Source organism: Pollicipes pollicipes, unplaced genomic scaffold (genome assembly GCF_011947565.3).
Source record: "Pollicipes pollicipes isolate AB1234 unplaced genomic scaffold, Ppol_2.1 Scaffold_4740;HRSCAF=5597_pilon_pilon_pilon, whole genome shotgun sequence".
Classification (NCBI taxonomy): domain Eukaryota; kingdom Metazoa; phylum Arthropoda; class Thecostraca; order Pollicipedomorpha; family Pollicipedidae; genus Pollicipes; species Pollicipes pollicipes.
Window position 1 is genome coordinate 2617588 of NW_023596545.1, and position 25641 is coordinate 2643228.

The 25641-nt window shown below is 61.9% G+C and overlaps 1 protein-coding gene across 1 annotated transcript in view; it reads left to right on the forward strand.

Annotated features, from left to right (window-relative positions):
* Nucleotides 1-674: 674 nt before the first annotated feature.
* The window catches only part of LOC119098876 (uncharacterized), a 33071-nt gene continuing 8104 nt past the window's right edge, over nt 675-25641 (forward strand). The window contains exons 1-5 of the mRNA XM_037221920.1: nt 675-744; nt 21033-23659; nt 23744-23841; nt 23881-24077; nt 24748-24856. Coding sequence (XP_037077815.1) covers nt 21043-23659; nt 23744-23841; nt 23881-24077; nt 24748-24856 — 3021 coding nt within the window. The 5' untranslated portion in view covers nt 675-744; nt 21033-21042. The remainder of the gene's footprint in view (nt 745-21032; nt 23660-23743; nt 23842-23880; nt 24078-24747; nt 24857-25641) is intronic.

A 25641-nucleotide genomic window follows, 5' to 3' on the forward strand; every position in this document is an offset into this window, starting at 1 on the left:
GCATCGGAGGCTGCTGCCGGGGAGCGCGCGCCCGGCTGGCTACAGTTATGCCGGGAGCTGCGCAGGCTCGATGACTCGCGGCGAACCGGCGCTGCAGCACTCGGGCCAGGTGCCGATCCAACGGCCTGACGGGCCGTTTCCACGGCGCCGGCGTCCCGTGGGGAGGGGAGCGGCGAGGCGGCGCCTCCTGCTGCGGACAGCGGCAGGCCTGCGCTCCACCGCCGCAGCCGGCCGGTGCGGCCGCACTCCGTACAGTCGCCAACACAGGTACTGCGGGCAGCGGCCGGCGGTCGGCCGGCGCTCCTCGGCGTCCGCACGTCCACAGAGCCTGTATACCCTTTATATCGATTTCCCCGCGCCAAGACGGCGAGCCGAAGAGGCGATTGGACTTATATGCGCTGGAGGAGACCTGCCACTGCACATCAGCCAGCTGGGTAAAGTCTTCCGCCGTCTCCAAGCGTCTGGCGCCAGTCCTCCCGCCCACCTCCCTGCCGATAGCCAGCCGCCAGCGCCTGCCTCTCCGGCGGCGAAGCGCCTTTGTTTACGCGCCAACCGCCTGAGCCCGATTGCCAGCGGCCTCCCCCGGCCGGCCGTTTGGGATCGCCCGGCGCGAGGCACGCGGCTGTGGCTGGCGGCGCTGGCAGCAGACCTTCAGAGCCGTTGGAGCGGCGGCCGGACCGGGCGCCGCGGAGCACCGGACGAGAACCCCCAGCCCAGCCCAGCCGCACCGCACGAGCGCTGCCGGTGAGTACCGCACGTGTGCCGGCGGCCGGAGCGGTCGTGGCGTCACCTGGCGATGCGTGTCCGGCCGTCTGTGAACGCGTGCCGTGTATGTGTGTCTGTGTGCGCCGGGTGGGAGGCGGCGGCGTCGCCGCGCTGGCCAGCTGCCGCGTGGCGTGGCCTCGCCGCGCGACGGCGGCCGGCCAGCGCCGGGGCGGCCGGCTCGGCTGCCGAGTGGGCCGCCCCCGCCGAGTGCAGCGCCACCAGGTTGATGAACTGAGATGTTGCGGCGTGACAGGCGTATCGTACCGCCGCGTCCTGTGACGCGGTCTGGCGCCGTGTTTCGCTGGTGCTCGGCGCTTCTTTCAGACGGGGCTCTGGCGGGCTGCCAACTATGTCGCGGGCGGTTTGAATGTGGTTTGCACGTGTTGGCGTTGGAGGTGCCCATGCGTTTCGATCCAAGGCTAGCGGGCCGTCGGGTCGACGCGATTCGCCTGGTCAGCAGTCTGGCGCATACGTACATTGTAAACGGACGCCGAAGACGTCTGGGCCGAGTTCGCGGGGCCTTGCACCTCGCCGTCCAGCGCTGGTGTCGCAGCTGGCGCTCGTCGCTACGGACTGCGCCGCGCCGCGGCCTGTGGTGGTCGCGGCCCCGACGGAACACCGACGCCAGCCGTGCTGGTGCTGCGCTTCCATGCACAGCTGGAGATCAGGTGCAGTGAAACTCTAGGCTGCTGAGCTTTTGAACCAGCAACATCAGCCGCCGTGGGTTGTGTGCAAGCTGTGCTGGTCGCGGCGGGGTCGCTACTGGCCACATTGGGCTCGCTACCGGCCACAGCGCCCGCACTGCGGCCAGCGGCGGCCTCTCGCACTGTGCCGCCGGTGTTTTGAGGGCTGTCTGGGCGGAGGGGGCATCGGCGAGACTGGGGGACGGGGGACGGCTCTGTCGCGGCCAATGGATAGCAGCCGCCGCCGCCGCCGCCGCCGGCACCGCCGCGTACCACGTGACCGCCCGGAGCGGCGCCGGCGCGCACCACGTGACGCCGCGGCAGCCGAGGGGAGCCCAGAGGAGGGTGCGCACGCTGGGGAGGTGCGTCGAGGGGGAGGGGACCGCGTCCCGTCGGCGCCACGTGCCCGAGGACGCGCTCTGCTCGGACATAGTTGGCCAGATGGACCTCCAAGTACTTCAAGTAGTAATTCAAACGGCGGTGGAACGGCTAAACAACACAGATCGACAGCATCGAGTTTAATTTAAGCGCACAGTCACGTGTGATGTATATTTGAGTGCTTTCTCAGACCCAAAACTCTAGCAGGCTGCCAAAACGCTTGGCTGTAAATAGTTTCCAGGAGATTGGACGAATGAGGCTGTGACAGTTTGCTTGTTTGTAAACCTAGCAAAATTATACGCCAAGGAAAACTATGCACATAAGACTTAACTAAGCTCTAAAGACTACCCTAAGCTGTAGCAAACTATATATATAATTATAGGTGTTCTTTTGAAACTACACACGAAATAACGAAGGAAATATTTAGCTTGGTGGACCATAGACATCATGGCCATTAACGATATCTGTGATGCAACCATTACACGCTTTCCGGACGACTAAGCGATTTAATGCAACGACATGCCCGAATATTTCGCGGAACTTGATATTCGCGCGATGGAGACCATTGTGAATGCGGTGATATGAGAGGCCTGACATGGTGAGAAATTTCACTTACAACAGATCAGCTTTAAAATGGTCTTGAACCCAAATTGAATCATGATGCGTTGAAAATTGCGGGGTGACCTCGGAGCACGTCACTTCGACCACCTACGCTGGCGAAGACTGGCAAAAGAGACACGAGCGCACCCAGAGACCCGGGGTGTCTGGGTGAAGCTGAAAATGGGTAGGAGGAAGCTATATTTGATTTGTTGTCAGTTATCACTCTTGATTTTATCGTTGTTCTCACCAAACAATGTGGATAATATAGCGAATCGAAAAAATAAAGATAAAATGATAAAAAACAAGTAATGAAATGGAAAAATGACAGCGAATATGTATATATATATATATATATATATATATATATATATATATATGCTTGCGTGCGTGCGTGCATGCGTGTGTGTGTGTATGTGTGCGTACGTGCGTGTGTGTGTGTGTGCGTGCGCGTGCGTCCGTTGCTGGCATACTGAGCTAAGCTGTACGGCAAACTCAAGCGGCACACTTTGCTAAACGCTTTGCGGCATACCTGACGCGGCGTGCGCTATCCGACGCGTCATAATTGACTATACCGATAAGACTGGGGTGGCCATGAGACACTCACGCTGTCTTCCCGCGACGGACGCTGGGTCGGTCTTCGGGAGACAGAAGCTGTTGACTATATGAGACTGCGGCAGCCCGTGGCGACACGCAGTGTCCGGGTGGGCCTCCCGCCCTTTTGACCGATGCGTCGTACGCCGTGCGGGGTCTGCGTCTCCACGACGCCCCAGCGCTGCTGACCCATCGACACTGTTCGGATCGGACCACCTCCATCCGTGCATGAGCCTGCACGCCTGGTCGCCGGCGCCAGCCTCCGTCCGTTCATGGGCCTGCCCGCCTGGTCGCTGGTGCCGTCCTCCGTCCGTTCATGAGCCTGCCCGCCTGGTCGCCGGCGCCAGACCTCCGTTGAGTCGGCTGCAGCCTTCGCAGCCCTGCATCGACCACACTGCTGATTTTCCAGTTGGTATGTCTCAGGACTCAACTGCAGAGCCGCCCTATACGCCCTTTCTGTTCCTCAGTCCGGTAAGTGACTTGTTGCGAGTTTGGCTGCCTCGTAATGAACCGCACGGTGGTTTGCGGTCACCGCTATCGACGCAGCTGTCGGCTTCTTCGCAAAGTTCATTAGTTGTGGATCGTGCCGCGTCATGAACTTGTTCGACACTTCATTCATTGTTGAAGATCCAATGGCCCGTGTTGCGATGGAGAGGTATTCCACAACACGGGTGCTACCACAGGCGTCGTGCATCCCCAGCAATGGTGTCATAAGCCCGTCTTTAATCCTGCATTGATAGGCGATAGCGTGCGGCAGCGGCCGTAGGACCGTGATGGTGCAGGCTGTGCTGCTTGTGACGTCTTCTCATGGATCCGCCACAGGCAGAACAAGGCGAGGCAGCTAGTTTCCTTTACTTTCCTAGGTTCTTACGCCACGCCTATCTCATTGCACGGTGGGAAAAACCCAAGAAATCCCTATTTCCTCCCTCCAATTTCTGACTTCTGACACGTGACGGGGTCGATCACATGCCTCCTTCGCGGAACTGACGCGATGAGCCTGCTCGCACATCATCGCTTTCGCCGCGATCTGGCTGTGGAAATGTGCAAAGTCAAGACCTGTTCCTGGGTATGTTACGTCCGACGCCGCTGGAATTGCACGCGCCGAGGTTGTCACCCAGAAAATGTACCGGAGGGCGGGCTTCACCATGCGGGGCCGCGGCGATACACATCGCTCATCCCAAGCTACCACCATTGTGCTCTGCAACACAGGTACTGGTATGAACGGTTTGGTTTCGTCGCCGATTGGACACCCTTTATCGTTCGCGGCTTTCGGTTGTGTCGTAGTAATGCGACATACGACACAGCGTAGCGCTTGATGATGTCCATGTTCTCAGGCTATCTGATAAACTCAACAGCCAATCCGTAGTTTCCTCGAGCTCATGACGTTCTATAGAACCTCAACGTAGTGGTTGCGCAGCAGTTGTAGCTTGATGGTCTTCGGGCTCACGGCGTTCATTAAATTCGTCCAGCTTGAAAACGATTCGAGTTCTGCTGAAACAGCTGCCGTTACCTGCTTCCCTTGAGGACATAGCCAACTGATGATGACTTCAGTTGTCCCACCTCATCAACGGCGCGTCCGTCTCGGCCCGTCCGGTGTCTCCAAGCGCCGCTGTCGCGCATAAAGCACGCACATCGGACCGTCGTCATCTGCCCGGCACGTCCCTTCGGCGAGGACACGCCCACCGCTCACGTGGCTGTGTTGACCAGGGAGCCGGGAGGCGGGAGCCGGGAGGCCCGACACGTCCCCTCGGCGAGGACACGCCCACCGCTCACGTGGCTGTGTTGATCAGGGAGCCGGGAGCCGGGAGCCGGTAGGCCCGACACGTCCCCTCGGCGAGGACACGCCCACCGCTCACGTGGCTGTGTTGATCAGGGAGCCGGGAGCCGGGAGCCGGTCGGCCCGACACGTCCCTTCAGCGAGGACACGCCCACCGCTCACGTGGCTGTGTTGATCAGGGAGCCGGGAGCCAGAAGCCGGTCGGCCCGACACGTCCCCTCGGCGAGGACACGCCCACCGCTCACGTGGCTGTGTTGATCACGGAGCCGGGAGCCGGGAACCGGTCGGCCCGGCTCGACTGACATGGCTGTGCTGGTCAGGGAGCCGGTTGGCCCGGCTCGACTGACATGGCTGTGTTGGTCAGGGAGCCAGGAGCCGGTCGGCCCGGCTCGACTGACATGGCTGTGTTGGTCAGAGAGCCGGGAGCCGGTCGGCCCGGCTCGACTGACATGGCTGTGTTGGTCAGGAGGCGGGAGCCGGTCGGCCCGGCTCGACTGCATGGCTGTGCTGGTCAGATGAGCCGGTGGCCCGCTCGACTGACATGGCGTGTTGGTCAGGGAGCCGGGACCCGGTCGGCCCGGCTCGACTGACATGGCTGTGCTGGTTCAGGGAGCCGGTCGGCCCGGCTCGACTGACATGGCTGTGTTGGTCAGAGAGCCGGGAGCCGGTCGGCCCGGCTCGACTGACATGGCTGTGTTGGTCAGGGAGGCGGGAGCCGGTCGGCCCGGCTCGACGCTGCGCGTGTGACCCGTGGCTGGGCGCGGGGCGCTCCGTGGCCCATTGCCCGTCGGCGCGACGCTGTCTCTCGGTGCCACGGGGTGTGGGGTCTTTCGCATCCTGGGATGCCCCCCCCCCCCCTGGTCTCTTTTGCACTGGCGACCGAATGCTCTTTCCTCAGTGGGGATAAGCTCATTCGTTGGCTACGTGATCCCGGCGTACCATGTTACCTCCCGAAGCCATTCCCTGCTTTGCATTCGACGAGTTAAGCCGTGGCAATTATCATGAATAGTTGCTAAATGACGTGGCTGCGACGCAATTAATTTTTTTTCGTGTCGGCAGAACGATGTCTCTGGCTGCAAAAGTAAAGGGATTATGGCTACTGAAAAGTTGCATACCTTTACTTCACGTGGGATGAGATTTTCACAAAGAACAACGTTTTGACAGCTGAAGCAGATTTTCAATTTCAAAAAGTCACAGACACTTGAAATATTATTTATGCTGTCCGTTTTCCGCCGTAGCGCTATGGACTAAAACGCTGCCATAATGGAGGTAACCTCGCTAACAGCTTGCAATATTTTCGCAGCGCGAAGAAAAGAAGCATGCCAAGTAAATCAGGGAAGAAAGCCACAGCCATGCTCACACTTAAGACACATTAGTTTTTCCCGTAAACCCCATAATCACGGGCGTAACCACCACTGGGGTCGCTGGGCACGAGCGCTGATAACGGTTGGGTAAGTCGAGCGATTTTCGTAATTTGACCGTACAAGATGACTTGAAAGTAGGTCTGGCCCGCGCGCCTGGTGGCTTGACGTCATTTCTCCTTATTCTCTAGGAAGTGTGACGTCTATCTCCTTATTCTCTTGAAAACGTGGCTGCTGTTCTTTCGCCACTCCGTCGCTTCAAGAAGTTCCGCAGTTTTCGGACTGGATGCAGCCGTTCTTCACTGGTATGTGGTGCTGCAACTCGGCTTTCTCAATGAGCTTGGCTGGCTGCCGAATGCCCCTGAAGAACTGGTACTGAGAAGACCGGCAGACGGGTCGGCTGGTTCAGACTACCCTCACGAATCAGATGGCTGCCGCGAACCCCTGGCTGGCTGGTCCGTGGCTAGCTACCGGTGTGACTGAGGAGGGCTCTCCGAAGAGTTTGGCTCGTCGAACACGTTTTGCTATTGCTGGCGGTACGCGGCTGTACGAGCGCGTCACGTCGTTACAGGACCCGGTCGATGAGGTCAGTGGTTTACGATGAACAACAGACTGCTCCAGGGCTCCAGTGGAAACCAGAGACTGCTCCAGCAGACTCCAATGGAAACCAGAGACTGCTACGGTCCTAGAGAAGCCTGCGGTTTAATAGTGGAAACCAGAGACCGTTACAGCAGGATCCAATGGAAACCTGAGACTGCTACGGCCCTAGAGAAGTCTGCGGTTAAGTAGTGGAAACCAGAGACGGCTACAGGCCTAGAAAAGCCTACGGTTAAATAGTGGAAACCAGAGACTGCTCCAGCAGGATCCAATGGAAACTTGAGACTGCTACAGGCCTAAAGAAGCGTGCGGTTAAATAGTGGAAACCAGACTGCTACAGGCCTAGAGAAGCCTGCGGTGAAACATAAGTCATAATTCTCCATACCGGTTTCAGCCTCTCGATCATTCGCCGGTTCACTTGACTTCAGTCGGTCGCCGAGCCCGACCGGGCTGCGGTGACCGGTGGACTGTCGAAGGCTCGTGACAAGCAGCTCGACTGATTGTGCAGCACCTGAGGCGGCTCAGAGACATTGTCAACCATTTGCTTCATGCATCGTCACAAACCTTGCGCTAAATTGCAGGTAATATTGAGAAGCGTGGTACCCTATCCCCCCCTCCCCCCCCCTCCCGGACCGTGATTGTCCCATGGCGGGACGTCGGCGCTCATGGATTTGTCTGCCGGGGTGTCACGTGATACCGTGGGTCACGTTGTCGGCTGGGCGGCCTTGTCGTGTCGGGTGTGCCAATGGACACCAATAACCATTGTTCGGTTGTTTATCGCTACGTCGTTCAGCCCACTAAGGCGACTCCCGCCCGTCGTGCAGGTCACCCTGACGTTCAGCAGTGGTGTGAGGGGTTCCGCTGAGGTTTCATCGCTGGGGATGTACGCAGCCTCGTGACGGGTCTCGACAGCCGCTGGCTGACTGCGGTCGGGCCCCTCTGCAAGTTTCAGGTGTTTGTCTTGATCGAATGTCTAGGAGGGGAGGGGGCTTGTATGTCAGAAGGTCCTGGCCCCAAAAGTTTGCCTCGACCCCCCCCCCCCCCCGTGTGAGCCTGACACCGCCCTCAAACTCATGCGGATGTGAAAAAGTGAAAGAAGACTGATTCGTGGGCAACCCTCCAACCACAACCACCACCACTACCCACCACCGACGAATTTCGCCATGCTCCGTCGTTCCGTTCAGACCGATGAAAGCACGACGACAGCTGCTGAGTCTGCCGTCAGTTCCTCTGGGAGCCATGTCCGCTGAGCGCGGCGGGCGTGGCTCTTCCGGTGGGGCGGGCTCGACACGCCGTGGCCCAGCCCACCTGCGGCGGCGCGGCGCGGTGGCACCGCCGACCGCCGGCCGCCGGTGATCCGTCTGTCTGGCCAGCCAGCCGGCGCCCACTGCCAGCTGCCGCCTGAGCAGGACGGCGGCCGCCGCGCCGCCGGCACGCGCCGCCGCCGCCGCCGCCGCCGCCGGCCGCTCTGCCCGCTCTGCCCGCCCGCCTGCGCTCGATAGGTCTGCCGCCGACGTCAGCAGCAGGCCGAGCACCTGCGGGACGTCGCCAGCGCCGGAAGCGCCGCGCCGCGCCGCGCCGCATCCGCCGCAGACGCGCGGCCCGGCGCGCCCGTTCTGCGCCGCTTGCGACACGGCCGGCCTCCGTGACGACACCGCCGTCGTTGAGCTGCGCATTTACCGTAGCCCACGACAACGCCCCGCTGCGTCCGCCGCCGTGAAGCTCTGCTTTTCCTGCGGCACTCAAGCCCCGCCACCTTCGATACCCGCCCTCGCCGCTGCTCTGAGCGAGCCAACGTCGCCGCAGCGCCCAGCGCTCGTCGCCGTCGTCGAGCTCCACATTGACCGTAGCGCCGTGTCGGCCGGCGACGGAAGGTCAGGCGCCGCCGTCGCCGCCCCCGGCCGCTGACGTGGCGGCGAGCGCCTGGCCGTCACGGCCGCCGCCGCGGCGCGGCGCGGCGCGGTGCCGCCGCCGAGCGAGAGAGAGCAAGCGGCGTCGGGACGGCCCGGGCCCTCGCTCGCCGGTCCGCCGATGTCGTCGCCAGGCCTGCCACGGCGCCCTTGACCCGATTCTCGCGGAGCCGGAGGCCCGTGCGAGCAGTTCCAGGCGGATGGTTGGTGTGCCGATGTGGTCTTCGCCGTCACGAGCATTTTTGTCTTGTAGAATCTACGCGCGACGCTGAGCATGCTATTTTTGTCCACGATCCTCACCCAGCGACAGCGCTGCCGCCAGCCCGGACTCCGGACCACCCTGTGTGCACGCCTGACGAGGCAGCGTGTTCCAGCGCTCACCCTGACGGGACCGTCGCCGCCTGACGGACGGCGGCGCCGGCGGCTGCCAGGCGCTGGGCCGGCGCCCTGCCGCGCCCCACCCTGTCGGCAGCTGAGGCCGCCCCTGCCGGCCGGGCGACGGGCCGGCGGCCGGCGCGGAGGCGTCGGCTGGTGCCAGCCGCGCCTGCAGCCCAGGTCGGCTGGGTCACGTCCTGTCTGACGACTAGCGGCATGACGTCCTGTCTGACGGCATGACGACTGACGGCATGACGCGCCGGCCGCGGCGTCATCAGGGGCCGGCGACGAGCGCGCGGCCGCTGCCGGCTGCCAGCGTGCAGGCCAGGCGCCGAGCGTCGCCACGCCATGCGGAGTTGCGGCGCCGGACTGATGGCGCTGGGGCTGCGTGAGGTTCAGTCGTGGTAAAGGCCTGCTGGACTGTGGGGTTCGGGGGATGTGGAACGTTCTGCCGGGCTAAGTACGGTTTCATGATTCGGAAGGGTTCAGAGGTGATTTTTTGTTATGCAGGGTCTGAAGGACGTTTTAATGGTCTCTGACCCGCTCGACAGGGTGTGGATCGCCGAAGGGGACACCTCAGGATTTCTGCTTTTGTCTGGATGTCCTGTCTTCAACAGGTTGGTTCCGTTCCCCGTACTTGCGGCCTTCGTAAAGGAGGTCCTTTGACTGTCCACACTCCTAGGCTTTCGCCCGTAACGACAGACCTAAGCCAGGATGCTGGGATGCCCGGTCGGGCGGCCTTCTTCGGCGCGCTCGCGGGAGGCCTCCGGTCCCGTGCCGGCTGTCGGTCCGTTACCGTGGCTGTCGCTGGGCCTGAGCCGGGCCGCCGCCCGTCTGGTCGACAGGTGCCGGCACCGCCCGCCACCCGTCATGCGAAGGTCTGCTCCGGCACCGCCCGCCATCCCGCGCCTGCCTGCTGCCGACTTCGCCCTGCCGACGCCAGTGTCAGCCCCGCCCTCCCCGTCCACCGCGGACGGTTTGCTGGTTGTGAGGGCAGCTCGGCCGGCGGGCTGTGCGCGGGGTCCCGCCTCGCCAGTCTGGCTGGGTGCTGGAGCCGCCTCCAGCCCCAGCCCCGGCCCCGGTTCCAGACCCGGCCCCGGCCCCGCCTGTTCGGTTGCCGAAGTCCGGCCCGTCCCGAACGGCCCGTGAGCTGGCGCAGGAGCGCCGACGTGGCGCCGCCGGCTCCGGCTCCGGCTCTGGCCCCGGCTCTGGCACGGCGGCGGCGCGTGACCTCGCCGGCTCGCGGCCGGGCCCGATCGGGCCGGCGCGATCGAAGCCGCCGGCGCCGCTCGCGCCGGCCGGCCGAAGTCTCCAGCTGGGTCGGCGGGCCTGGCCAGCAGTCGGCGGCTGTCAGATGGACTGTCAGATCAGCCGTCAGTCAGCCAGCAGCAGTCAGCAGAAGCAGCCCTGGGAGGAAGCGCTGCTCACCTGAACAGCAGCAGGCTGGCTCTCGTAGGCCGGGACGTGGCTCACCTTGAACTGAACCGTTCAGCAGAGCCTTTCCGTTAGAATCAAGGAGCGCCCGTCAGCACAGGACTGAGCGGCGCGCGTGGGAGCACGGAAGAGCCGCGGCTGGAGCGCTCGCTGCACGTGCCTTGAGGAGTCCCCGCGGCGCTCGCCGCTCTCACGTGAAGCCCCAGGTGGGGAGCTGGCCGTGTGGCCGGCCCTGCGGCCGCGCGGCGCCGCCGGCCCGGCTCTGGCTCCGGGCCGGCGCGGCTCTGGCTCGGCGCCGGCACGTGACGCGCCTCAGCTGCGGGACGGCGCTGCGGCCGCGATCGAAGCCGGTGGCGCGCGGGGCCGCCGGCCGGCCCTCTGCCCGCTGCCGCCACCCGTCTGACCGGCAGCGGCACCCGGCCGCCGCCAGCCCGCCGGCCGCAGCGGGCCGGCACGCTTCGCAGCCGATGAGCTCACACCACAGCGGATCAGCACCACATTCCTCAGCGGACATTCCACTACACAACGCACCAGCTCATTCCACAGCGAACTAAAGGCCGATGACGCTGTGGACCAGCAGGCCCCGCTGTGGGCCAGCGGCTTCCGCTGTGGACCAGCAGGCTCCGCTGTGGACCAGCAGACTCCCCTCTGGACCAGCAGGTTCCGTGTGGACCAGCAGACTCCGCAGTGGACCAGCAGATTTCGCTGTGGACCAACATGGATGAATACGTTAGGCCTTTAGGCAGTTGCGCTTGGAAGTCGTGGTTAACGGAACAGATCGAGTTGATCAGAACAGCCGTGCAGGGCAGGCCCGCCGAACATTTGTTGGAGCTGTGTCTCCGCTATGAGAACATTTGTGGGAGCTGTGTCTCCGCTATGAGAACATTTTCCCGGCGTTCGCACTGGGAGAGCATAAACAAACGTCCAATGCATCCAGCATCCTCATATACTGGCCCTCTGTATCAAAACACGCGAAGGAAGTTTCCGCGCTACTTGGAGCAGTGGCATGGTTTTCATCAGCGTGCACGTCATCAGACGCACCCCTGGAGCCCCTCCCACCCCGACACATCCAGCGATAAACGTTCCAAGAGACCCGGCAGGCGCTGCACCAACTGGAGTTCACTGGCGGGCGGTGCAGCTCGTGGCGCCGGGCAGGCAGCAGGGCCAGCTGACCACGCTGGACGGCTCCGGCCGCCGGCCGGTCCCCAGGCCACCGGTCAGCACTGACATCGAACAAGGCGGCCCACTGTGCGCTGCCCATGCCGGGCAGGGAGTGGCGCAGTCGGCGCGTCATTGCGCCGTCGTTGGTGAGGAACTGCCGGTCGCCGGGCGGACCGTAGCGTTGGTGAGGAACGGCCGGTCGCCGGGCGAGGCTGGGACGGGATGTCAGGAGTCGAGGCTGATCCATTTCCCGCATCTCCAGCGCGCCGATCAGCCCATCCCCGGCGAAGGCTCGCTCAGTTACCTCCTCTCGGCCTCAGTTGCACACCAGTAAGTAACCACAAGTTGTGACATCAGTCGGACTGCCCTGGGAAGCCGTTCTCATTAACGTCCCGGGGCTGCCCGGGAGAACACGCTCCAATGTGAGATCATTTGCGCCTGGTCGTGGTGGCTCAGTGGTAACCGACGGCCGTCCGGGCCCCGCAGAGCAAGGCGTTTACGGATCAGACTGGCTTTACTCTGTCCAGCCGCTACCAATGGGGTAGCGCCCATGCCAACACGCTACCCATTCTTTATTTACTTGTACCCACTCGTTGCCGACACGTTTGCGTGTTTCCAGGTTTTCAATTATGAAAACGTTAACGAACGTTTGTAGTCGAACTTACCATTTGCGTGGGTAATTACAGAAGCAGTGTGAATAGAGCTAAGAACGACCAAAAAAGCGAACGCAGTAACGATGTATGTGTTTTTTTAAAGTATTTGCCCAACATTTTCCATTGGCTTCCCCATAACTATAATTTCCCAAATTCGTACCTAGCCCAACCCTTTACCCATGCGTTAAGGGTACCCATGGTTTTACCCAACCAGTGAAGTCCTCTTCCCACGTGACATTGGCCGGTCGTGCAGGCTGGTCGATGTGTGTGCGCCTGCCTTCCTGCCCGTCCAGCTGGCCGGCTGGCTGTCTGCGCTCAGGCTGCCCGGCTGTCTACGCTCAGGCCGCTCGGCTGCCTGCGCTCAGACTGCTCGGCTGTCTGCTCCCAGGCTGCCCGGCTGTCCGCGCCCAGGCTGCCCGGCTGTCTGCACCCAGGCTACCCGGCTGTCTGCGCTCAGGCTGCTTGGCTGTCTGCGGTCAAGCTGCCCGACTGTCTTTGCTCAGACTGCCCGGCTATCTACGCTCAGGCTGCCCGGCTGTCTGCGCCCAGGCTGCCCGGCTGTCTGCGCCCAGGCTGGTCGGCTGTCTGCGCTCAGGCTGGTCGGCTGTCTGCGCCGAGGCCGGCTGTCTGCGTCCAGGCTGGCCGGGGCGGCTTCCGTCGACGCTCGTTCTGGTCCGCTGCTGAGCGACGCGGCTCACCGGGCGGCCCGCCAGCGCATAGCAAGTCCCGGACGGGGCGCGGAGACAGCCTTCTCGGCGCGCGCAGCCAGAATCGGATTGGTAGCAGAATCCAACCCACGGGCTTCTGAAGATGGCCCATGTACCCAGACACGGACACCTGTGCCCCAGATACATACATGGGGACGCTGTCCGTATGCACGTACCCGTGTCCAGAACACGGGCCTGTGTCCAGTGTCGACAAACGCTGACCCCAGTGACCGCAAACGCAGGCGCGGGCGCAAGGACGTAGGGACGGGCCCCTGCCCGCAGGGACGGGACTCTGTCCGTAGGTACGGGCCCAAGCAGCACCTAACATTACAGGAGGGTCCCTCTTCGCACGCGCGGACCTTCGGTACATACACGGGCTACTGTCCCCACACTCACACACTCTCTCGCTCTCTCCCTTTCTCGCGCGCGCGCGCGCACGCACGCACGCACGCACGCACGCACGCACGCACGCACGCACGCACGCACGCACGTACACGCACACGAATACGCATACGCACACGCACACGCACACGTAAACGCACGCACACGCACACGAACACGTACACGTACACGTACGCGTACAGAGGCCCCTGGCCTCATGTACAGGCTCCTTCCCGTGCACCGGACGCCCTGCCCAAACACGGCCCCTCGACCTAACGGACGGACCCCTGTCCCCATACCCGGGTCCCTCCTGGTATGTCGACGGTGGAAGGTCCCGTGCTGGCCGTAACGTGCCCTGACCGGCAGCGGCCAGCAGATGGCAGCGGTGTTGACCGAAACGCTTGAGGTCACCAGGAATGTCGCCTGCGGTGACCGTCGTGATGTCACGTGATAAGGCGGACCGCCGCCGCGCGGCGGCAGGTGCGGTCTGTCTCAGCCGGCGCTAGCTTGTCCCGCCTGGCAGGAGGAACGCTGGCAAGCTCCGCCCGTGCACACGTGTCCACTGTGTCGCTGTGTACACTCATGCTGTGGCACCAGCTGATATCACGCGGGGGCGTGGCTGTGTTCAGCATCGCGCTGAATACCATGACGCGGCGTGATATCCGACCGGACCCGAAGTGAGCTCCTAAGTGACATGGTTGCCAATACCGACTAGCTTTTTGCCGTTCGCGCTCATTGCTCCGCAGTCGGCTGCACTTGACGCGAGACCTTGAGCGACCGGTGCTAGTGACATCGATTGCTCATTTATTGCCTGGGACTCGGCATCCAGGCTAGCAGCGGTGAAACATAGCGGGACTTCAGTCAGTCCCCTCTGCTCCCAGTCACTCCGGCTTTCCATAGCCTGGTGTCTTCGCTAGACTTGCAGTGTGGGTCCTTCGCCATCCCGGTCTGACCCCATGAAGCCACGCTCCTCTGCCGCTAGGGCTTTGCACGACTGCAGATCCGACTGCAGCTGCAGTTGCCGACTGCAGATCGCCGTTTCCGTGTCGCCATCTTCTTCCGCGACGCGCTTCCGCAGGGACTGCCTGTAACCAGGCAGATACTGGTCCTGTCTGCGCACCGGGGTCCAGATCCCACCAATAATCTGGATCCATGCAGCTGGTACCGCATGTTCCGCGTGTTTGCTGCAGCTGTCGGGAGCGTGCTCATCCCCGGGCCATTCTACCGCCCTTTGACGCGTCTTGGCCTCTCCTCCTCTCTACGCGTGGCGGAGCAGCAGTGGGTCGATAGGGAATCGGTCCGGCTCTTCTGCTGGGCGTCCGACCAGCTCGCCTCGTGCTCCAGCCCAAACACCGCGCGGACCGACGCCCTTGGGTGACCTCTGCCCCCCGGCGGCGGCCGCTTCGGCGCAGTAGCGTCCGCAGGCCCTGCCACCGTCGCGACCTGCCGTCACCCAGCAGCGACCGCCAAAGCGCCGCAGCGACAACCAAAGCGGCGCTGCGCGCTGGCGGCGTGGAGGCGACGACCGGGCGGGCGCCGGCAGTCTCCGCGTGCGGCGTCCCTTGGCGCGTATCGAGCCGCTGCAGCCGCCGCTGCCAACCGTCTGACGTCGGTCAGGTTTTGCGTGACGTCACAACGCGCCAGGCCGGGCCGGCTTCGATAGAGCCTGAGCGGCGTGTCGCGGCGGACCCCGGCGGGCGCCATTGCGAGGTGGACTCATGTGATGGACTCAGCGGTGTTCGTGTGCGGGAGGGCGGTGGATCCAGTGGGACCCGATGGCTCCGTGCGGCGGGTGCTGGCCCGCTGGGTGTGTGGATTCCCAGAGGCTCCATCTGCCGCCCGCTGTAAACAGTTCACGACTCGTGGCAGTTTCAGAATCCTGTTTTCGATAGGGTTGGAGGGTTGGGAGGTTGGGAGGTTGGTAGTATCCCAGCCCTCCCATTGGGAGGGATGGGACACTACAGAGTTCACAAGCAGACACCGCGGCAGCGTTGATTCCAATGCGAAAGACGGCATACAGATGTTAAATCCGTCAGTGCTTACACGATTGTATACTGACACTGCATGTTTACCCCTGATTCAGGAGCTATGGCTTCCGATCGCCCGTTTCTACGAAGTGGTTGACACGCTTCCAAAATGGGATTCTCGGCCGCATTGATATGATGGTCGTGCGGTCTGCGAAAAGGCATCGGACTCTTACGTTTTTATGATTAAATAACTGAAGACCGGGGTGGCAGGAGCAGCTGTATTTTCAGGAACCGTCAAACATGTGGCGTCATCCTTTGTGCTTGCAACTCGAAGCACACTGCGTCTTACGAAGGCACTAATTCGGCACTTCACCCAGTCATTGTCCAGTTCGCCTAAATCACCCATGGGGAACCCCGCTGAAGTTGGGTGTCACGCTGTAGCAGCAGCGGAAGGCCATAAGCGTCGCCTTGGTGTCGCGGCCGCTCTCGTCCGGCCGGCGGCGGCGGGACGGCGGGCGGCAGGCCGTCGGGCCGCGGCTGGCTCGCCGCACCCGCCGGACCGGGCCGACCGCCAGCCCACGCCGCCGCACCGTCCAACATGGCGGCCACCAGCGGCGGCCGGCCGCGCTGTTGACGTCACGGATCGAGCGGACTCTGGTCGGCCGGGCCGGCCGATACGCCGAGCTGGAGGAACGGCGAGGCGCCGGCTGGCGGCCCGCTGCCCGGCGCCCGGACGCGGCAGGAAACCACGCTGGCGCCAGCGCGCTGGCTGGCGCGGGCGGCTCTTCCACGGCCCCGAGCGAGCTGACGCGCGGGGCAGCTGGCTCTGCCCTGTCGCCGCCGGTGGCTGGCTGCGGGTGAAGGTGACCTTCGCCGCCGCCGCCGCCGCGGCGCGTCGCCCTTTCGCTGGCTGCGGGACGGTGGGCTGCGGCGGCCGGGCGCGCCAGGAGCTGGGCGAATCGTGACCCACTCGAGACTCGCTGATTTGAAGACGAACAGCGCAGTGCTCTAAATCCGGCCGAAGCCGTGGGTGCATTGTCCGCTGCGGTCGAAGCTGCTTCGGGCGGCCCCGCCAACAGCGCTGTTGTGCACGGCGATCCTATTTTGGCGACATCGACCAGCGCCGCGCCACGGCCACGGCTGGCTGGCACCGGCCTTGTCCGCCTTCGCGGTCCCTGCCCCCCCTCGGCAGCCCATAGCCGGAGCCGGAGCCGGAGCCGGAGCCGAGGCGTGCCGTGCCGGCGCAGGTCCCCCTGGCGTGTGACGCTGCGACGGCTGGCGGCCGCGCCCGACAGACCGGCAGCTGGCGCCAGGGGCTACCCCTCCCTCCCCTCCCCGGCGGCGGCGGCGGCGGCGGCGGCTGCGGGCGGGCGCGCCGGCGCGCCTCGCCTCGCCGCCTCGCCTCCGCGCACGGGACGGCGGAGGCTGGCCCACTGGAGCGGCACGCGGCGACGGTGGGCCGCTTGTTCGCTCCGGAGGTAGAAAGGCCGTGGTGAGCGTGACAAGAGATGAAACGGAATATGCACGATGCGGCCATGTGGTCGTGCCTGTCACCGTGTCAAATGTATGGTGTTATTTGCGCATTTCAGAAAGGTGGCCTTACAGGCAAGCTCTTTTTCTCATTTCGATACTTTCACATGAATTTTGACTCAGGGTTTGAAATTTCGAATCAAGTCGCTTCAAACTATAATTCATCAGCTACGCGGGCCACTGAAGCTTGTCGCAGCTATCTATACAGTGAACCCCAACAAAACCACCGATAAAGATCATGTGACGTCCACGAACGATGCATTGGAAGTCACCACAGCGGGCGGGTCAGCCGAGCTGACCTCACGACCTCAGCGGCAGCGCGGCTGGCCGCCAGAGGTTGTGATGATTGCGCACTTCACCCACGTTAGGCCATCTCCTGACCCAGCGCCACAGTGTTGCTGAAGTCAACACGGACGCGTCTGTGCGCTCCTGCAAGGATGCTCATCGGGCCGGTGAACGCGTCTTCTTTGTGGCGGATGGCAGAATCGGCTCACTGGGTGGGGGGGGGGGGGGGATTTGACAGATGGCTTGACATAGATGACAGGCGGCTTGACATGGATGGGCTTGGCATGGGCAATAGACGTCTGGGGGAGTGATTACTTTATATTTCCTTCTTATTCTTGTATGTAAGAGATACTTGATGTTCTCTTCTGACCCGGACAAAACAGGCTGCTCGTCCATTAGAGCGATGGAGAAGCCTCAACAGCTGCGCTGCGCTGTGCTGGATCTCCCGTGGTCCCGATGCATGCTGGTTGTTGGGGCGCTCGTGTCGTATAGGTGGTGGATGGTAGGTGGTAGCTAGACTTACAGACACTCTCTGCTTGTATGCTCGCCTCCCCTCTCGTAGAAATGTGACAGTGGAGAGCCTAGTGTGTTGGCCATTTGTCCCAAGGCAAGTAAACTTTGGTGTGTCTCATTCATTCCATAGATCACATTGTTGGTGCTCTGATCTGGAGTGCGCTAACGAAAGCGCCCTGAAAGTTATCTCTCATGAGCGGCTTCTTATGGCGAGGTGAACAGCCGGCGGACCCAGCACCGTACCTCTAGGCAATGTGTCGCATAACGACATGGTTACCGCCCATGGGCCACAGGTCATTGATGTGGCCAATAATGCATGCTGTTTTCCTATATGGTGATCCATCGGCTGTCTTACTTTGAATGGCGTATGCCCCATGGGTCGAGCATTAATACAAGGGTTTCTTTGGCTGCTGTTTTCGAACTTTTAACAAAATTTACACGAAAAGTATGGGGGCGGCAAGAAAGCAACTTCTTTTGGCTCATGGCGATATCTAATTGTTATTGCTGTTAGCTCATTGTAAGATTATCTAAGCGATTTGCTACGCGTTGCTGGTGCGCAGGAATAGCAGGCACATGCCACTTGACCATGCACTGTTTGAGGAGGCCGCAACATCGGTACGTGGCTTTCGATCTCCGTGAGCCAGAGGAGAGACGCTGCCGGCTCGCCTCTGCCTACATACGGAGCGTTGTCCAGTCGTCCGCGCATTCGCGTGCACGTCCGCCTTCGCATGTCCACGTCCGAACGTTCACGTCTGCGTCCGCATGTCCACGTCCGCGCCGTCTGAGTGTTCGCTGGCGCAATAGATCCCATTGGCCTCGACAACGCCCCTGGCATCGGACGTCGGCCGCCACCGGAGACAGTGAGGTTCACCACCAGCGGGCCAAAGCGCTCGGCGCCGCCCGTGGAGGGCGCGCCGCCCGGCGCCGCACCAGCAGCGAGTCTCGAGGGCGGCGGCCGCCGCCACCTGCCGGACCTCTCGAAGCCGGAGGAGGGCCGAGTGCCGGCGGCGGCTTTTGTATCGATCGGGCCCGGCGGCGCTCTCCGCCACGCGTCTCTTGTGAGTCAGGTGGAGCGGCGGCCCCGCGGCCCCGCGTGACCTGCCTGACCCGGTTGTCGGCGTGACCTCGGAGCGGGGTCACCGGCCTGAGCACGCGGCGTTGCCACCGATCTGGTCTCGAAGTAGGGTCACTGACCTGACCCCGCGGCAGCGGCGTCACCGGCCTGACCTCGGGGCGGCGGGGCCACCGGCCTGACCTCGCGGCGGCGGGGTCACTGGCTTGACCTCGCGGCGGGATCTGCTAGTCTGACCGCGCAGCAAGGTCACTGACCCGCCCCCGCAGCAGGGTCACCAGTCTGAGCCCGCGGCGGGTCACTGACTTGACCTCGCAGCGCGATCGCCGCCGCCACGTGGGAGAGGCTGAGGGCGATGGGTGGGGGCGGGGGCTTGTTTGGGCCGATGCGAGGCATGATGATTAGGATGCTGTGACCCCTGGCGGTTGACGCAAAGCATATCCCAAAAGTACGTTGGAAAGCATTTTACTCGTTGCCGATACCGACGATACTTGTCGTGGCACCTCCATGAACACGATTTTTCCACTTGAGTCTTCAAGTCATTTTGTCCAGCACTGGGCAACCCCATAGTAGCAGCTTGGTACATATCGGCATAGTAATGTTCATTTCGACTGTCAGCGACTTGTCTGTCTTTTTGGGCGGTTAAACCCAAAGGCCTAGCGGTCCGCAAAATACTTGCAAGCTTCCGTACTCCTTACGATGCTTGCATTTTGTACACTGTTCGCGGAGCTCGCCTAGCCACCGAAACCAGTGCCATTTCCGAAGGGCGTTGGTCCTGTCTGGGGGCGGGGCTCATCCGTGCGTCCGACTCACGCCGTCGTCGCACTCCTAGGAGAGCAGAACCTCGTCATGCATGACGAAAAGGACGTGGCATGCCGGGAATGGTCCTGAAAAATGGCTGGACCGGTGCCGCAGGTGGGCGTCGGTCGTGCCGATGTCCGGCAGCGAGGCCGCGGATGTCTGCCGGTGGCGGCGGCGGCGGCGGTGGCGCCAGCGCCAGGTACCCCTGCGCCTGCACCTGAGCACCTGTTTGGTGCTCCGGGTCGTATCGATCCCAGGGCTCGGATTTACTGCCGACAGGCGGGGCCTCGTCGGGGATGTGCGGACCTCTTCAACCGACCGGACCGCCTGCGGCCCGACTCCGGCCGGCACCGGAGGCGGTCCGTTCCCAGAGTCGACCGCGCCGGTCGACTCCGAAATGGGCACAATAGCTGGCGTGGGGGGGGGGGGATGGAGCCCAGAGCACCGGCTGGTCTGTGGGCAGCCAGAAATTGCGGCGGTAAAAATTGCAGCTGTTAATTTGATATGGTTTGGGAGCATTGGGTCACGACATTGTTTCAGGCAAGTAACTAGTTCCAAGTTTATATCCGTCCGGCGTCGGAAGACTTTTCCGCGTGGAGTGCAACGTTTACAGACTGTTAGGTTATAACATATTGTAATTTCGGAATGGGCGCTATATGGCCAGAGTACTCGGTGGCCGCCCGAGCCATCATCATCATAATTGCTATTTCGCACTCTAACATACCTGCTTCCAAGGTGAAATTCTTTTTTCCCAAATACATCATTAGAGGTTAGTCATTCACCAAGGCTTCATATTTATTTTGATTTTCCGTTTAAGGGCTACCTTTGTTTTTGTGCTCCTACACCGCCATATCGGCGATTGACAATATGCCTAAGTGAGATTCTCTTTTTTCAGCGGTCCTCTTCTTTTTGCCACTTCTTTCTAACTGCACAACTTTCTTCACTTTTGAAAATGACGCCATAGCGACATTTTGGCCTAATGGGTATAGCGCAGTCGTCGTACATCTGTGAGACCCGCGTGTGGTGCACCATTAGTCATCATTTTGGGTTGGTGAGGCGTTGCCTTTGCGTAGCGAATGACCAGTAGCGCATTCGTGTTGTCGTGGAGACTCGTCAACAGTGGATGTCGCACGAGTATCAATGATACGCTACGCTTTTTGCCGAGCTTTGCTGGATAACGTGGTTTGCGCAAACAACCGCCCTGCAAATGCGCTCTGGACAGACTGGTTTTAGAAGCAATTTTACTCGAGGCTCCCTTCGTTTATGCAGCATGCGCAGGGCGCGAATAATTATTTACAGACTTGCAGACGTCTGGCCGCGTCTCGCTCTTGGTTTGGCTTGCGCCGAAGAAGCCTACACTGGACCTGCTCTCACAATCTTCAAACGCTTCGTGTTATCGGCTGCTTGAGGGACAGCAGCGTTGGTGCCGTCTGGCCGAGATAAACCTTTATCGGGCTCGGGCGGCACGCTGACCGGCCCCTTTGTTCGCAGGCGCGCCGACATGGCGGACAGCAGCGACGACGCCGAGCCGCCGACCGTCGTCGGCGCCGACGACGAGGCGCTCGACGGGATGGGGCCGACGCCAGCCGATCCGGCGGTCGATGATCGGCCGGCACAGGCCGACGCCGGAGCGAGCGCGTCGGACGCGTCAGAGCAGGAGGGCGCGCCCAGCGAGCAGGAGTTTGACGAGGCGCAGCTCGACTCAGCCGACTCGGAAGACGGCGATAGCAAGAAGCCGTTGCCGGCGTGCAAGCTAAAGCGCAACTACTATTGCAAAGTGTGCTCGTTCAGTACGACGAATCCTCGCGAGTTTCTGTATCATCAGAAGGAGGTGCATCGTGCGAAGCTGCAAATCAACAAATGCCCGCACTGCATATACGCGTCTCGGTGTAAAGTGAAGTTGAATCGCCACGTCCGCATGGTGCATGAGGACAAGTCGTTCAAGCAGGAGGAATCACCTGAGAAGTCATTGACTATTGCCTGTTCTCCTCCACTAAAAGAAGACGAGGACGACGAAGAGGGAATTGAGGAAGAAGAAATCGAGGAAGAGAGCATGCTCTCGTTAAAGGAATTGGAGGACAGGGGGGCTGAGATTCTCAGGGAAGAAGATATTGAAGAAGAAATGACAACGGCCCTCTCGCATAAGTCTTCGAGGTCTCGCAGTGACCTAAAAAAGAAGTTTTATCGCTGTTCGAAGTGTCAGTACATGACCCACATCAAGTCTCGCTTCACCAAGCATGTCAAATACCACTCCATGCCGATGATCAAGTGCGAGCTTTGCGAATTTCGCACGCCTTACAAGTGGAACCTGGACCGCCACATGAAGAATCACAGTGGCAGCGGCGAGTTCCAGTGCAACCAGTGCAACTTCACGGCACACATCAAGCAGAGCCTGACGGTGCACATCCAGAACCACCACCTGCCGGCCAGTCAGGTTCTGGAGAAGCTGCGTGCCAAGTGTAACGTGGGCGGCTCGGATGTCATGGACCCGACGGACCCGTCCGCCGAAGTGGTCGAGGTCGACGAGGAGGAGATGCTGCGCCTGGAGCGCGAGGAGGACATGGACGAGGACGACGTGGAGCAGGAGGACGTGAAGGCGACGAAGGAGGCGTCGCGGCCGAGGGTCAAGCTGACCGCGCGCAAGACGATGCCATCAGCTCGCGCGAGCGCCGAGAACAGCGAGCGGCACGACTTCGATAACGACTTCGTCCACCCGGATGACGTCGTCGAGCGCAACGGCAAGATCTACATCAAGGACTTGAAGTGTTCAGTGTGCAGCTACAAGACACTGTACGAGAAGGACCTGCTGCGACACGAGTACTCACAGCACGGCGTCGTGCGCAACGGCGTCATCCCGCCGGTGTTCAGCGCGCCGAAGCCAGCGCCACCCGTGGCGACCATCGTCAGTGCGCAGGCGCGCGCGCCCGCCGCGCTGCTCGTGGCCGCACCGGTCGCCGTCGAGAAGCCCAAGCCGAAGCGGCCGCCGCCCAGCCTGATCCCGATCCCCAGCTTGGCGTCACAGCCGGACGGCGAGGGCTCGGAGCCGGACGCGGACGCGGACGCGGCCGAGCGCGCCGACGCCGAGAGCGTCGACGGCGACTCGCCAGAGGCGGTGGCCATGAACGAGCGGGCCGAGCGCGCCGCCGAGGAGTTCCTCTCGGCCAAGCCGACCGAGGCGGGGCCACGCTCAGTGCTGGATCGGCTCTTCTGCAAGAAGATGGCGGCGGCCGGCGCCGACGCGCCCAAGTCGGATGAGACGAAGCCGGCGTCCGGCGCGCCGCCCGGTGGCAAGCAGTTGTCGCGTGGGACGTCCACCCGCTGCCAGTACTGCCGGCACCGTTGCAAGACCACCGACGACCTGCGCACGCACCAAAAGACCTGCCCTGAGGCGACCAAGGACAAGGCGGCGACGGCGGCCGACGAACCTGACGCCGAGAGGAAGGTGTTCGTGTGGAACTCAGGGACGGCCGACGCTGAACAGGTGGGCGAGGAGAAGACGGTGTTGGAGAAGGAGTTGAAGGTGGTGGGGGAAGTGGTCGCCGATGAAGACGGTGGCGCTTCACCGGAGGCCAACGGCTCGCCGAAGACGCGCTCCCACGGACCGGCGAACGACTCAGATGCCAACGCTAAGATGGTGACGCGGAGAGTTTTCAAGTGCCCCAGCTGCACCTTCTGGGCGACCACGGCGTCACGCTTCCACGTGCACCTGGTGGGCCACATGAACATGAAGCCTTACGAATGCTCCGAATGTGGCTACCGCTCCAACTGGCGCTGGGATATCACCAAGCATATCAAACTGAAGTCGGCCAAGGACCGCAGCCACCTGCGGGCGAAGCTCTTCATCAACGACGGCGGCAGCACGCGCGACTACGACAAGTATGACGTGTACCTCGAGTACATGGAGGTAGAGGAGGGCCTGCAGTGCAAGCCGCAGGTGAGCTCCGCGCCGCGCAAGCGCTCCTACTCCGTCTCTCCGGCGTCGCAGTCGGCGGCCGGGCTGCCGCGGCCGCCGCGGCCGCCGCTGCCGGTGCGGCCCGGCCTGCCGGTGCCGCCCAACGTCACCATCACGTCCCGCTACGGCGGCCTGCCGCAGCCCGTGTACGAGCCGCCGCTGATCGGCAACCCTCCGCTGGCGCGGATGCCGATGCCGCCGCGCCTGACGCGCGCGCCCATCGGCCCGCTGCGCGGCGGCCCGCCGCCAGCCTTCCGCCACGTGGGCTTCAAGCAGCCGCTGCTGGACCTGCGCTACCCGGTGCGCGGCATGCTGCTGCAGGGCGTGCGCCTGCCGGGCGTGCCGCTGGTGCGGCCGCTGGCCGAGCCGCCGCGCGCTCGTCCCGAGAAGCCCGCGGCGCCGGCGCCCAGTCTGGAGTCGCTGAAGCGCATGGACCCGGCGCTGGCCGCCATGGGCATCACGGACGAGAACACGGCCATCGTGATGCCAGAGCCGCCGCCGGACGCCACCGCCGCTGCCGCCGCCGCTGCTGACCCGACCGGCAAGAAGGCCACCGTCTGGCGCTGCAAGAAGTGCAACTTCAAGTGAGTGCGAGCTCGTCCTGCTCTGCCAGCTGACAGATCGGCGCGAGTTTGGCCACGCGCTGTTTGCGCAAAATTAATTAATACATGTACGTTGTCATCACGACAAAAGGTGAGTTTGCGTAGTCTCTGTGATAGATGTTAGTGTTCCCGTGGTCTCCCTCCATTTTATGTCACAACATTCGGCTGTAAGGTAAATACGACATCACATCCGTATACGCACGTACATACATGTATACACACGCACACGCACGCACGCACGCACGCATATATATATATATATATATATATATATATATATATATATATATATATATATATATAATGTGCGTGTATATTATATATAGAGAGAAGCCTAATATGCATATATATATATATATATATATATATATATACACATTTATCATTTGTTGTTTGATAATCCACAAGCCGTGCAAGACGTCAGTCGCGCGCGGTATTCTTAGCGTTTTTAGAATGTGGCTTATACGAGAACTGGAGGATCACTTTGGTAAGCGTCTTCCCACTAGTAATATTGATGCATCTGGCAGCGTTTCACAAACAACACTGATTACACCCTTGGAGCCGTCTCTCGGGTGTGAGCCTCCACCGTGGAGACGCCGCGCGCTGTGGAGGCTCGCGGCAGCCGCGTCACGCGCCAAGCGGTGTGTTGCAGACACAAGGACCGCCGCATGATGCTGGCCCACGTGGCCAAGCACACCAACCGAGAGAAGTACAACTGCGGCCACTGCGGCAAGCCCTCCAACTGGCAGAGTGTCATCCGGGTAACTAGCGCGCCCGCGTCGCCAGGCTCGCGCTCCCGGTGGCGGCTGTGCTTACCGTTCCAGCCCTAACCCCTCCCCCACAGAGGAGCTGGGACGGCGGAGCGGACTGACCGGCCTGGCGGTGGTGCGGGCTCTCTTTCGCTCCCCCCTCTCTTTCTCTCTCTCTCTCTCCGTCTTCCTGCCTCGTTTGGCATGCTTGTGACTGACCACGGTGGAGGTGCTGTAGCGGCCATTCTCTCTCTGTCTCCGTAGGCATGCCGACCGAGAGGTGGTGCGGGCCCACTACCGCTCGCACAGCGCGCCCTACTCCTGCGGCCACTGCGGCCAGTCCTCCAAGTGGAAGCACGTAGCTGCAGGTGTGTAGTGGGGACGCTCACGCGCGTGCTGGGTCTGGTCCCTTTGGTTGCTTTGCTCTACATGAGGTGAGCAGTGAATGCCACCGATGAAAAGGGGTGGAATTGGGATATTGGTGAATTTCTTTCATGATGTTAAGTTCAAATTCATGGTGGTGATTTGGTGCTTAAGGTTGTGTCGGCATCGGGGCCATTTTGCGCCCACTAGTCCAATCCCCGTTCGCACGCGGCTACTTCAGGGAGTTTTGACCGTCAATTTCCGGACCGCTAATCTCAAATATCCTGATTGTATCGTAATGAGAACACTGACCAATGATGGTCTCTCACAGTGGATCGAAACAGATGGAGACTCAGCTGACTCCCTTGACCAGCATAAAAACAACCCCTGTTTGTTGCACCAACCAGTTGGGGGAGGAGGGGGGGGGGGGGGGT